Raw genomic sequence first — 12,834 nt, 5'->3', positions numbered from 1 at the left:
CGAGGATCGGACGTTCCTGGAATTCTGCTTGTCCTTGTGAAAAGCACGGGAACGGACAGTTGGGATCGATTTCACATACTCTCACGTATGTGATGTTTCCAAAGGGTTTCACGTATGGTGACAATGACGCGCGTACAGCCGGATGGCTGCTTGTCACCTGAACACCCGACAGAGTCGCGACAAATGAAAGCAATCGAATCTGAGCGAAAAATAACGAAATTGGGAAAATACAAGCGATCTCAAATGATATTTGCCTGATTTTCCGATCGATTCGGATCATATTGTTTGCGAGATGAATGCCTTTCGGGGCGGTTTATCATTGTTCGGTCGCGAGTTTCGATTGCAACGGGGAATTGCAGTCGAAATGTAATTGCAGAGTGGAAACGGATAGCGCCCGACCTACTCGATTACGGATATTATCTAAATGCGTCGATTGTCCGTGATTATTTGTACGACGGGTCAAGAATAGATTTAAGAGACGAGTGACGTTGAGTACTGCTTGACAGGATTAGAAAAAATCCTGTACCGTAAGTAGAATTTAAAATAATGTTTCAGTAATAAGTGAAACAAATTGGAAGCATTAATCGATTTATGCAACGAATGGCTCAATTATTCAGACTGGAATAAAAGCAGCACACTGTCATTAAATTTAATCTTTTTTCATATTATAATACTGCATTTCATAATTCAAACCTTAATTTTTATTCGAAGAAACCCTCATAAATATATCATGTCGTTCTAAATTTGTATGCAGCTGGGAATTTTGCACATATCTCGTCAAAGATCGACGAATCGTTGAATGGTAGGAAGTAAGGGGTAGGATCGAAGTGAAACGTCTAAATGGTATTCCAGGAATCTGCCTATAACACAACGCTCCCCTGACATCAGCAATTGCGATCGGTCATCTCCTCGTTCATTTTCCACGTGCTTGGCCTTAAACGCCGTTTAATTGCCACGGGTACGTTTCATCGTGCGGTCACTCGAGTGTTGTTTCCCTGGTCGTGTAATTGTTCCTGGTGCGTTTCGGGCGAATCGAAATAATAGCGCGCAACAACGTCGTTTCCCGTGCAAACGACGCTGAAAATAACAACGCGAACTTTATCCAGCAACGTAATCGATCGTAGACGAGTGGAAAAAGATAGAAAAGAATCCCTTTAATAGCAACTTCGTTTATACAGTTACGTTACTGTTAATAATCGAGCCAGTCGTTACGGGAACTCGTTAATGCATTGCGTAATAGAGTATCGCGAAAATTATATCACAACTTACGGTTAATGTTTCTTATCAACTTGAGATATTTTTGTTGTCGGTCGTAATTTTCATGGTGTAACGAAGTTGTTAATTTTAATAACGTTTGCTGTACACGTGAAAAAAAAATGATTTGATAGAATTCATTTGAAATGGGTGTTTTGTGAAATTTTTATTTTATGAGAACGGGTTGAAAGCTCGTTTTGGTAAACAATTTTTGCATGGTTATAGCACTTAACGATTGAAGATTTATTAACAGTGAAAGGATTTTTGCAGCTATTCTTTTTATTGAACACCTTTTTATAGCGAAAGCTTTTAGATGTAATTATCGTTCGCATCGAATAGATCTTTGAAATAAAAATGAACTTTCATCTGAGAATCATGTGTTCAGATGTCAGTGAATTCAAGATTAATCTTGATAATTTTGTATGCTTGATTAATGAACCCAGTATGAGAAAGGAACGTACACCGTGTAAAGTGGCTTTATTTTCACTCATTTTTTAACGTACGCCTGGCGCCGCGAACGAACGCGTTTAATATCGTCTCGCGGTCGTACGTTTACGGTTATTTACTTCCATATTGAAATAATTTATTGTACGATGATAAACAGAAAGTATTCAATCCACCACGCGCTTTATCGCAACAAGTATTCAACGTAGAATATATACGCGTCATTGAAAATTACGGACGCTAACAAAGTCGTGCAAATCACATGAAAAATGTCATTTCAATGAGGGTTTATTGTACATGCCAAAGACTGATTGGGATTATAGTAGATATTAATAAATACAACTCGTTGAACATGTATCTTTGATGTCTGATTAAGAGTGTGACAAAAAAAAATGTGACAAATCCTGTAATTTATGCAGAGAAATTAAATAAGTTGTAAATTTCTTCGACATGAATGTATGAATTACATGATTACATTGACATTATTCAATCTACGAACTTGTCATTTTTATGTATAATATTATTTTCACACCTGCCTTGCGAGAATCAAAGCTTAATTTATTCGCACAGAAGGCAAATAATTCATATTTTTTTATTATCGTACTTGTCGTCGACAATTTCATCCCCTTTGTTTCACAAAAAATCGTCACTGATTTCAGTATGTTTGCTTTTAATTAAAAATGCTTTGATTACCTCCTGCAACCGATTCGCCTGTTCAATTAACACGCTTTGTACTCAGTTGCCATTGTGCTGAGGAATCAATTTCCCAAGCATTATAATTGGCCACTTAAAGATGACATTTCTAATTGATCAAGTCTTTCGCTTAAAAAGGATTTACGCAATGAAAGTCAACGAATACTGCACCACTATTATCCGTCCGCAATTGAAATGTAACAACAACGAATCGAGCACGAAACAATTAAAACACCTACCTTATGTGAACCAATTCTGATAGATCGCTCGGCAAGTAAAATTTTTCATTAGAAAAGTGTCTCAAGTACTTTCGGTTTACGTTGGTCGAATGTGCACACGGCGCGCATAACATACGTGCATTCAAATCCAGAGAGAGGGGATTTCAGTGAATAGAATGGGGAGAGAGGTCGCGACCAACATCTGATTTTCCTGGCCAGTTTCCTTCCAATCATCCGAATGGATTGGTCGAAATTTTCCTTGAACGTCACACACGCCCTAACATTCATGGTCCTCGGTGTGCATTCATTCCGATGCACACAGTCGTTCGTGCACGTCACGTTACACGAATGCGCACGCAATAATACTCTTTCTACGGCGTCATTCGATCGACAACTCCGCTCCACCGTGGGTCGAGAATTGTACATTCGCTTGTTAAAACTGGGCAGCCAAGTGTTGGGCTACGTTTGTCCAGATAGAACAATGTAAAGCTAACGTGGAAGTTACAATAGAAATACCATGGAAAGTAATGGAAACTTAATATGGTTGGACCATAGGGATCATTTAATAATAATAAAAAATTGTTGATAATATACAGGTGGTTTTAGGAGTTTTGTTAAATCTGAATCATTTTTCCTGGATTTTTTTTCATGATGAAAACCGTCCGCATAAGGAGCTGAGGGAGCATTGGAGTTGCTAATGTATTGGTTTAGGAGCGATTCTGACCACAGGCGGACCTACTCCCCTCGCTCCACTACTTGTGGTCTCCTTTTATAATAGCTAGTCATCTCTTGTTGTAAAATTGAATGCATATTTGAAACAATTTTATTCTTTATAACCCAGAACTTTATCCTATTTTTACTTAACACCTACATTAACACTAAACCTACCCACAGACAAATTATCGTTTTCGATCCTTGGTGTACAGTTTCATCTATAAAATATACAAGTGTCCAGTGTAAAATAATCCCAGAGAAATAACGAAGTACTTTTTACCCCGAAAGGAAAGAAAATTTACGCGATAGTGGGTTAATATTTCGTTTAAAAATTAGTTTCCCGAGCAACGTCAATGGCACAGTTCCAAAGGGGCCCGACAACTCTGAATTGGCCGCGCGACTTAGTGCCTCCCTGAGGTTTTAAGCGGGCCTCCGGCATCGGGGGCGCAATATTTCTCAGAGAAAGCAACGAGTGCCGAGAAACAAAGCGAAGGGCGGGAAAAAGTCGTAACGAAGCCGCGGGAAGGGTGGAGTGGCGCGGAGCAACGCGAGACAGAAACAGGGGTGGTCGCGGGAGCGCAACGGAATTTCAACGCCGGGAGTTCCAACGTAAAAACGAAGGTCACGATTGAAGAATGTCTGGCCGTCGAGTTATTGCTGAAAGTTATGTGCCAGTGTCGCGAATGTTGAATATGAAATTGGACAATACGCGTAGGTGGGGCTCTTGGCAGCCGGCGCGGGCGTCGTTGCGGGAAAAATGCATCTTGATTTCTGTGTTTCTAACAGGACGTGAAATCAGTAGCGAATGGAAATGCACGGTGGTCCCCCAGGTGAAGCTTCTTTTGTCGGGGAAATGAAAAGTTTTTCCATTGAATATGTTTTACGCCACGCGTCGCCGACGTGCGTCCGCGACATGCGCGACCGTATATGAGGAACAGGAGCAATGGGTACGGGAGAAGGACGGAGGTGGACGTAGAGAGACACAAAGGACAACCGTAAAGTTAGTCGACTGGTCCAGCAGTCCTAGTACCCCTGGTGACAGCTGGTGATGGGAGTGGAACGGGGTACGACCCCACTCGCCTTTCATGAATGTTGATCATCTTTGACCTGGGAAGTTTATATTGAAAATTAGTCGACACATGTCCGAATGCTTTCGAGCCATTGAGTCTTACCAGAGAAAGTCTCTAGTAACTATTAAAGATGTTGACGATCTTAAACGACATTTGTCATATGTATAATAAAACACACACATAAAACAGTTTTATCAGTGACACAGAAGATCCCAATACCAGATACCAGCACTTGAATACCACACAACGTTGAACGTCTATACACTCCTTAACGTTCTTCGCATGAGTGACTTATCTGAACCAAACAAGAGCCGAACGTGTCGAAAACAGACTTTTTAATCAAACGAAACGCCTTCCTGCTGAAGATCAGCCGCCATCTTGACGATTAACCATTCCTGCGCGATGAACAGGAAGCCTGCAGAAGGCTCCGGTATTTCAGGGTTCGTCTCTGGAAGTAGGACGAACGCTCAGTGAAAATTCGAGATAATAACGCGCCGATGAATCCCGTGTTAAACAGTCGCGCGTTCGTGCTCGTCGCGTCTCTCTTGACGAACATCCCTGCTTGCAACGTTCGTCGATAATATCTGCTGTAAATTACGGCCAGCCTTCGATCCAATTTATTCTCGCGACGCGGGGGGCAATGCATTAACATATTCGAGGAAGTTTGCGACTTAGGCGGCACGGTGAGGACTGATGGAAGGAAGTTCGCCTCGCTTGCGCGAGAAGCTCTGGGATTTGTCTCTATCTATCCCCGGGAATTTATGTTGAGAGGCCATATTTTTAATATTAGTACACAATACAGAATAGTTTTGAATCCTGCGTAATATTAGGTCATCCCATAAGTTCGTACCGAGGACTGTATCAATATTTAATAAAGAAAACTACAGAAATGTTACAGTGACGGTAAGGTGAGAAAGTATCGTAAAATGAGTATCGTAATTTGAGTAGCAGAAGTAAAAGTGGCACAAACTTTTGGGACGACCTAGTACTTGATACAATAATAAAATTGTAATAAACGTCACAAATTTATTTAGCACACTCCTTATTTCACGGGATTCTGAAGCAATTCCAAAATTAATTTCATGCGAATTGAAAGTTGCCGAGCGATCCAACTTGGAGAGACACGATACCCGATGAGAGAAGAAACAGTGCGGTCCCTTTGGAATTAGTTCGATTTGTTATCTTTAATTTAACTCCTACAATTAATGCACCCTCAACGTCCGGTTCGCGCATACAAATTGTGTCGTTAAACGGAGGGGTTTGGGGGGGGGGGTAAAAGAACTAGGAATAATTCTGAAACCACGATATATCTTCGAACGCACTTCCTTTGACGGCATGAGAAATTCCCCGCCCGCGAAAGAAGTTATAGGTCTTTTGTAGCGTCGTTTTTGCCAGTCCAGGCTTTACGCAACATTCGTATGTATTATAGTCGGTTCGGTGATCGCGGTGGCGCGCGAAAATTTAGTATGGCTCCTGGGTCCACGATCTCGTCTCGCTGTTTCGCTACGCGCTGGACCATTTTAACGAACCCTCCTATCGCTATAGGGCGTAAAAATAAATTCGGAAACTTCGCGATGCTGAGAATTTGTTATCGATTCTGTTTTTAAATAGGAATTAAATACAAACGTTGAAATAATCATAAACCATAAACTCATCAATTTCTTTTCCAGTGGTTAGATTACACCAGAGCTCCTGGCACTCAGGATTTAAATAACGGAACAGATTCTTAAGATCAAGATTAATCAAACTTGAGATGTTACACAAAGAAGGGAACAAGATCAACGAATCTAAAGTGAGAGATCTCGAGGAACAATTTCCTTATTTAAAATCTGCGGGTCAGGAGTTCTTCTCCAAGATGATCGCCGTCGCAAAAACTGATAGTTCACACCTGGACATGGACGAATGTTGATAACGATAATTGAGAAAATGATCATATAATTTTTTAAATATAAATTACATTTAATTACATAGACAATCTTCTGACAAAGTTATGGTTAAGGATAAATCGAGAGATATCCAGTGCTCCATTCGTTAATAATTGACATGTATATTTTTTCTTAGTATGCATTGTTAAGTCACTATTAGAGTATCGAAGTTCTATAACGTTCGAGTATGCTACAAGAGGGACTCGACACAATGTGGTACTATGTTATAGATGGTAACCTTATTATCTCGAACCGGGGACGAAATTGAGACGTGTTTTGATACCATGGGGTGCATTTACGTTTGAAATTGATACTCTTGTAACAAACTGTCCTAAAGAATGTCTTCAAACTATATACGACACGCCATTACCGCATCGATTCTTATCAATTACGTCAAGTTTGACATGTGTCTAAGTATCATATACCTTTACGAAGTATTGTAATTAAAATCTCCTTATATTTTAAACATTATTAATTCAAAATAAAAAAGTAAAACAAACTTATCAAACTTTGAACGATTTCAAAAATTGTTGTTTCTTTCTGAAAATAAAAGTTTGTTATTCGAGCACTTCCATTGCTACGCCTGTATTCAAATCTGGGGTTGCACGTTTCAAAAAAGTTGTCATCCGCAGTTTGGTTAGCTTTAAAAATAAATTCTGTCACAATGAAAATGAATGATAAAACGCAGTCGTATTTTCTTTCATCTGGAATCAACCAATTCCGCTATTTGGACCACAAAAAAATTCTTTCTTTTCGTGTAAGGCTACCGTCGGAATATATTTTCGTGTTTTATTACCTAGTAGCCAAGACGAAGCCGTAATTTGGTACAAAAAGAAGTGGAGTACGGATTAAGAGGGCTGCTTTTTCAACCGCATCCTTTTCAATGTTGGGGAATTCTGAATAATTTGCTCAATCATCCCTGCACTGGTAAAGGTACACTCGCTGTACGCGATTCCACGAGTGAAGTAGGCAAAATTTGATGTTTCTCTTATTAGTCGCCCCTTCACTGTGTTATTACTACTTTCTCCCTACATTTACGTTTCTTCTCACGTAATGCCAGAAGGCTTGATAAAATAATTCATTATTAAAGGAATGGTTCCAAATTTTCTCTTCATCGTCTGCTTGGAATAATTACATGTTGTTTTGGACAATCGTTTCTGCAATCAACTGTTACGTATAATATAAAAATAGGACATGAAATGCTTATAAAATAAAAATATTACTTTTATTAACCATGCTACATTCCGGTATTTTACGAACAATTGTTTAATCAATATGAAATGCAAAAAGAGAAACAAATAATAACAAAGGCAATACCTATAAATGTTTCAATTTCATTTCTCTGCTCTGCTTAATTTCGTCAGTACGATATTTATAAATTATATCCATTTTATTCGATATCCATTGAGTGAATTGTCCCAAATGTAATGTACAGTTTAAATCAACACCTGTATTCTAGAATTTATCAATACCTACATAATAATTTTTGATGGCATATTAAATATTAATTCTTTATTATGCCCCAAACCCGCCCCAACAATTCCTCCAATGTCTGAACACGAAGAAATGAATTTCTCAAATTAACGCATCCACGATATCCAAAAACCCAACTCGCCACTAACGACCACGAAAATTGTAAACACAAGCGAATATTAAGCATGCGTGTTATTTCATTCGTGACCCTGTTACGCGGCTTCTATTATCTCTTCCTGCGTTGACATAAACTCGTTTCGCTGTTCCCCGAGTGGTACCGTGTACCCGCGCGGGTCCACATTTTTCAAACAAATCCTGTATTTATGCGAGTATATACTCGGAAGCGTGAAACGAAACGCGATATCGCGAATGCATATGTATAAAGTCGATCAAACAACGCCACTGGCCTGTTTCGTCGGCGTATCGAAAAGTAATTTGTACGCTGCACTCACCGGCGAAGTATTTCAGAATATTACGCCGATTTACGGTTGCTTTGACGCGAGTGCGCGCGCGTGGCTGTATATTTCTCCGGGAAAATCAAAAGTTTCGCGGAGTCGGCACGTTCAACCAATAAAAAACAAAAAACTGGTCAAAGTTTATTAATTAAACTCTGTATGTTCGCGCTCCTCGTGTAGTTTTAACGGTCTGCGAATTGACGTCGTTAACTTCCCTCGTAATTGAAGGATACGCGAAAATAATACTGGCCGTTACAGGTAGATATAAGTGATTAAATTACGTTTCAACTCTGAGGTTCGCTGCTCGTCCAAAAAGGAAGGGGGAGAGAGACGATTAACAACACCAAACGGAAGCTACTCGAATAATAACGAGGAAAGTAGTTTAATTCACTTGACGGACATCTGGGAAAATAGTATAGGAATAGAAACAAAATTAAATTGGATTGAAATAGTGTCAGTCTCAGGCTGAGAGACACGATAGATTGATAGCATCGAGCATTGCGTAGCAAGTTCTATTCTAAGTGTTCCAAAGTGTTCCCGCGCCTGAAATATTCGCGGTTCGATGCCGCAATGAAATCCCAGGCACGTTCTGGCGGGACACGAAACAGTTCCATCGAAGTTCGTGCATGTTCTGATTTTGCTGCTGGTTTTAACAAAGTCTTGGTGGCCAAAGTTTGTCTCACTTCGAGATCTCGGAGATAGTTATGAGCGAGCGGGGGACATCCGTGAATTTTTCGGTAACTTGCTGAATTCTAAGTACAAGCTGTGTACTGGTTTCACGAACCACTATTACGTGGGAAACGCAAGTATGCAATTTGGGATACTCGTACAAGTTCCTAATTTCGGGGAACCCGACCCGCAGGTCCTGAAACCCATTACTGATCAGGATCTGTTTGAACTCAATGTACAACGGGAGTTTACGATACGGTGTTAAGACACCAAATTCTAATTAGAATTTCAAATACTCTTATTTGTGATTACGTAAATTTCAACTTGATGAAGATAATAGAAAATGGTCGAGGTAGAACGAAAATACAATTTCTGCTCGTTTTACCTTCGTCCCGCGATAGCACTACAAGCTATTCCATTTCGCAGTCCCAACCTGCCTAGAAATAATTATCAATAAGAATTTAATCTCTCCCCATAATCACAAATTGTACATCGGATTATCATATGCATAATCCACGCGTGCGTCGTTGGCGTAATCTGAAAATACAATTTCCAACGTTTACATGTTGTAATTATTTTATGTTAAACTTGTACATCGAACATGTTGCGATCAAGTTCGTCCTAAAACAACCGTAGACCGTTCAAAGTGGAGAAATTTTCGCGTTTTTCTTCCGTTTCGGTTCATAGATAATTCATCCAATTACGTTAATTGGAACGACGGTAACTGCCGTTGACGCAATTACTCTTTAGCATAGTTTTCGTTTATTAAAATAGTAGCGACTAATCGAATCGCTTTAATATCGTGTTTAATCACTTTGCACGAAGGTGGAACTGGATTTATCGTGAACTGAAGCTATTTATTTTGATGGGACGTCCCCCCTTCTGAAATATTTTATGGAAGACAAATGTTATTATGAAACTATGAGTATACTCTTATCATTCGAATGCGAATTATTAAAGGAGTCCTTCTCGAGCCTTATTTCCTTAATGGAAGATTAAGTGCATTAATGGCAAGTATTATTTTTAATTTCAGATGCAAAGGCGTGGACTCATTAATGGCGTACGTGTATATAGACGGCAAAAAGGAGAAAATTGACTCGTTTTGCGGCGAAATGCCATTACGACCTATCATGAGCAGTGGGCTGCGACTTTCGTTGGAATTTCACGGTGTCACGTCGTCGCGTCACTCTCGAGGTTTCAAAGCGGTGTATTCCTTCACAGAAAGTGAGTACAATTTAAATTTATCGCCCTGCTGCACACACCTCTGACGTAATTACAGAGTTCATAATTTCAAATAATATTACATCATACATATCTCTATCCGAAAGCAAAAGGAAATCCAAAATTATAATTCACGCAACTGTCGTTTCAAAATAATTGTTCTTCCAAAAACATGTTTCAAGAATTTTTTAATGACACTTGTTAAAATTTTAAAGGATTGTTTTGCACGCAGTCTAAAATAACCTTTAGATTCTAGATTAGAAGCAAATAAAAAGTATACTTCTCGGACACGTGAGCTTAACAACAGATTAGTAGGAAAACACAATCGGTACTGGAAGCTTGGGTAATACCCTTTGTAAATTATGAAACTTATAATAGAACCTCAAGAACAATAGCGCAATTACGGACAATCCTCTTTAGCGAATGAACAAGTTCCATCCATCCATACAAGTATTGCTGAAACAAATTTCTTGGAAATGTATTAACCCAATCAAGAAGTTTGTTCTCAACAATCAAATAAAGGACTTCTCTAAATTTGTTACAAAAGAGATAGAAAAATAAACAGGGTTTGCAGAAAGAGTCGATAGAAACCCATATAAGCATCTTCAATCACGAAATTCAAAGAATAATGGGTTTTTCATCGATCACATTTCTCAAACTTACTTTTGATATTCATACACGTCTTGAAACATCGTGTCGAATGTTTGGACAAGTGAAAAAGAACAAAATGTCCATGAAATAGGTAAAGCTCCTGAGCATGATGCTCGATAAAAGTTAGGAGCGAACGTTTTCGCAGTTTCGAACAAGATCACATTTTTATATTTGCAGTACCTTGAAGGAGGCCTCGGTACAAGCCACGTAGAGGAAACCCCCCAGGTGTAGATAACACGATACTTTGAGAACACGTTTTCAATATGCAGTAATTCCTGCTTTCAAGTGACAAAATTGGGAACTCCAATTAACTCGAAAGGGGGCATAGGCAGCGACTGATTAAGGTTCTGTAGACCCCTGGGGCTACAGGTGCTAACAAGTTCCCAATAATATCTTCAAAGGGAACAAAAGTGTTTAAAAAAAATTTAACTAATTTTTATAAGAACACTAAAAATGAATATTGTATCGTTATCAATATATTAATGAGATTTACTCGATGAAAATGAGTCCAAACACGACCACAATCGGACTACTTTTAATTGCATCAAAGTAATATGAAAAAAGATAATAGAAAATATTGAATTAGGTCATTTGCATAATTTTTGGCGCATACAAGATTGCTGGAAGAATATCGAAATATTTTTACCAGAAGCGTTCTCTTTTATTCGCTAAATAAGAAATTCGAGGGTAGTAAATTCAGTATGCAGGAGTTGCAACGTCTTTACCTCCTCTCCGTTTCCCTTCGTTCCTTCTTTCCCAACTCCTTTCCGTTCGAGTTCTAAACACTGCAATCTTCGAATGTTTTCCACCAAATGGTAGAAAAGTTTCGGCATCAAAACGCTTCCGCAGTCGGGCGGAATATTCGCAATGGACCGAACTTGTAACCCGTAGCTTAATCCCGTCCGATTTCGCCCCGTGCTTTTAAATTGAACCCCTGGCGCGTTATCTGTCGACCCCCCCCCCTCTCTCCAATCCCCGCCTCCGTGACCAACTCGTTTCCTGCGTAGAGAGAATCCGAAAGATACGAATTTTTGAGTTTCGAAACGTGGTACGTACTGGGCGTTTACCACCCACATTTAACAACTTCAAAGGATGATTCTGTAAGCCAAAATAAAACGAAAATCGAGGATAAAGACAGCGGGTTTGAAACATTGTGTTCGTGTTATTAATTGACAACATTGATTTCAATTGGTCACTCTTTGCTGTTGTGTAGAAAATTATTACTAATAATTAATTGTAAGATAAATTTATAAAACGAATTATTGAATTTCTTGAAATAAAGTATGAACATGAAGAGTGTTCAAATTATATAAAAGTTTTATTGTAGGTAGGTTCAAGAAGATAAGATTGGTAAGGAATACTATTAACAAGAATCTATTCATGAGATATATTTTTGTATTTTATAAAACAAAAACATTATATAGAATTTTTAATACAGAAACCTCCAAAAAGAAGCCGTTTATATAAATTTTCAACCCGAAATTAAACATAAAACGCGTTAGCTTTAATTCTGTAAAGGCCCGCATTGAAAAACTTTATTGTATATTCTCGATTCATTTTTTCACATAGAACGTTCAAATATCGTCGCTTGTATTGCCAGTTACCGTGGTTCCGTGTACATCGTGCCCGAACCCCGGCGCGCGCGCAACGCTGAATCTTTCCGGGGGTATAAAGACAAACACACTTCGCGATCCATTTGTTCTGCAGCCCGGGCATTCCAACGTGCACGCTGCAATCTGAACCTCGCCTGCGGATGATAAACGGCCGTACGAAGAGAGACACATTGCTATCACGATAGAATGCTCAACGGAAATTGAAATTTTGACGGGACGTAGGCACGCAGGAGAAAGGGCCGGACTGCGGCAGACGCTCCTCGCGTATATAAGACCGTACGTCATGTTCCGATGTTACGTCCCGAACACGTCCTATACCAATAACTTATTCTCAATGATGCGTATCGTCTATCTTTAGTCGAGCACATCGAACCGATTTATGGCACTGACAATATCTGAATTTACCGAGTGAACGAAGGGAAGCTGCCGAGTCG

At 39.3% G+C, this 12,834-nt stretch overlaps 1 protein-coding gene across 1 annotated transcript in view; it reads left to right on the top strand.

Annotated features, from left to right (window-relative positions):
* The window catches only part of LOC128896353 (suppressor of lurcher protein 1), a 468,244-nt gene that overhangs the window by 422,179 nt on the left and 33,231 nt on the right, over positions 1–12,834 (top strand). Inside the window, exon 10 of the mRNA XM_054159693.1 lies at positions 9,949–10,139. Within this exon, the coding sequence (XP_054015668.1) occupies positions 9,949–10,139 (191 nt within the window). The remainder of the gene's footprint in view (positions 1–9,948; positions 10,140–12,834) is intronic.

This window comes from Hylaeus anthracinus, unplaced genomic scaffold (assembly GCF_026225885.1).
Source record: "Hylaeus anthracinus isolate JK02 unplaced genomic scaffold, UHH_iyHylAnth1.0_haploid 0, whole genome shotgun sequence".
Lineage (NCBI taxonomy): Eukaryota > Metazoa > Arthropoda > Insecta > Hymenoptera > Colletidae > Hylaeus > Hylaeus anthracinus.
Note: the sequence above shows the minus strand (reverse complement) of the source record. Positions and strands in the feature narration are given on the sequence as shown.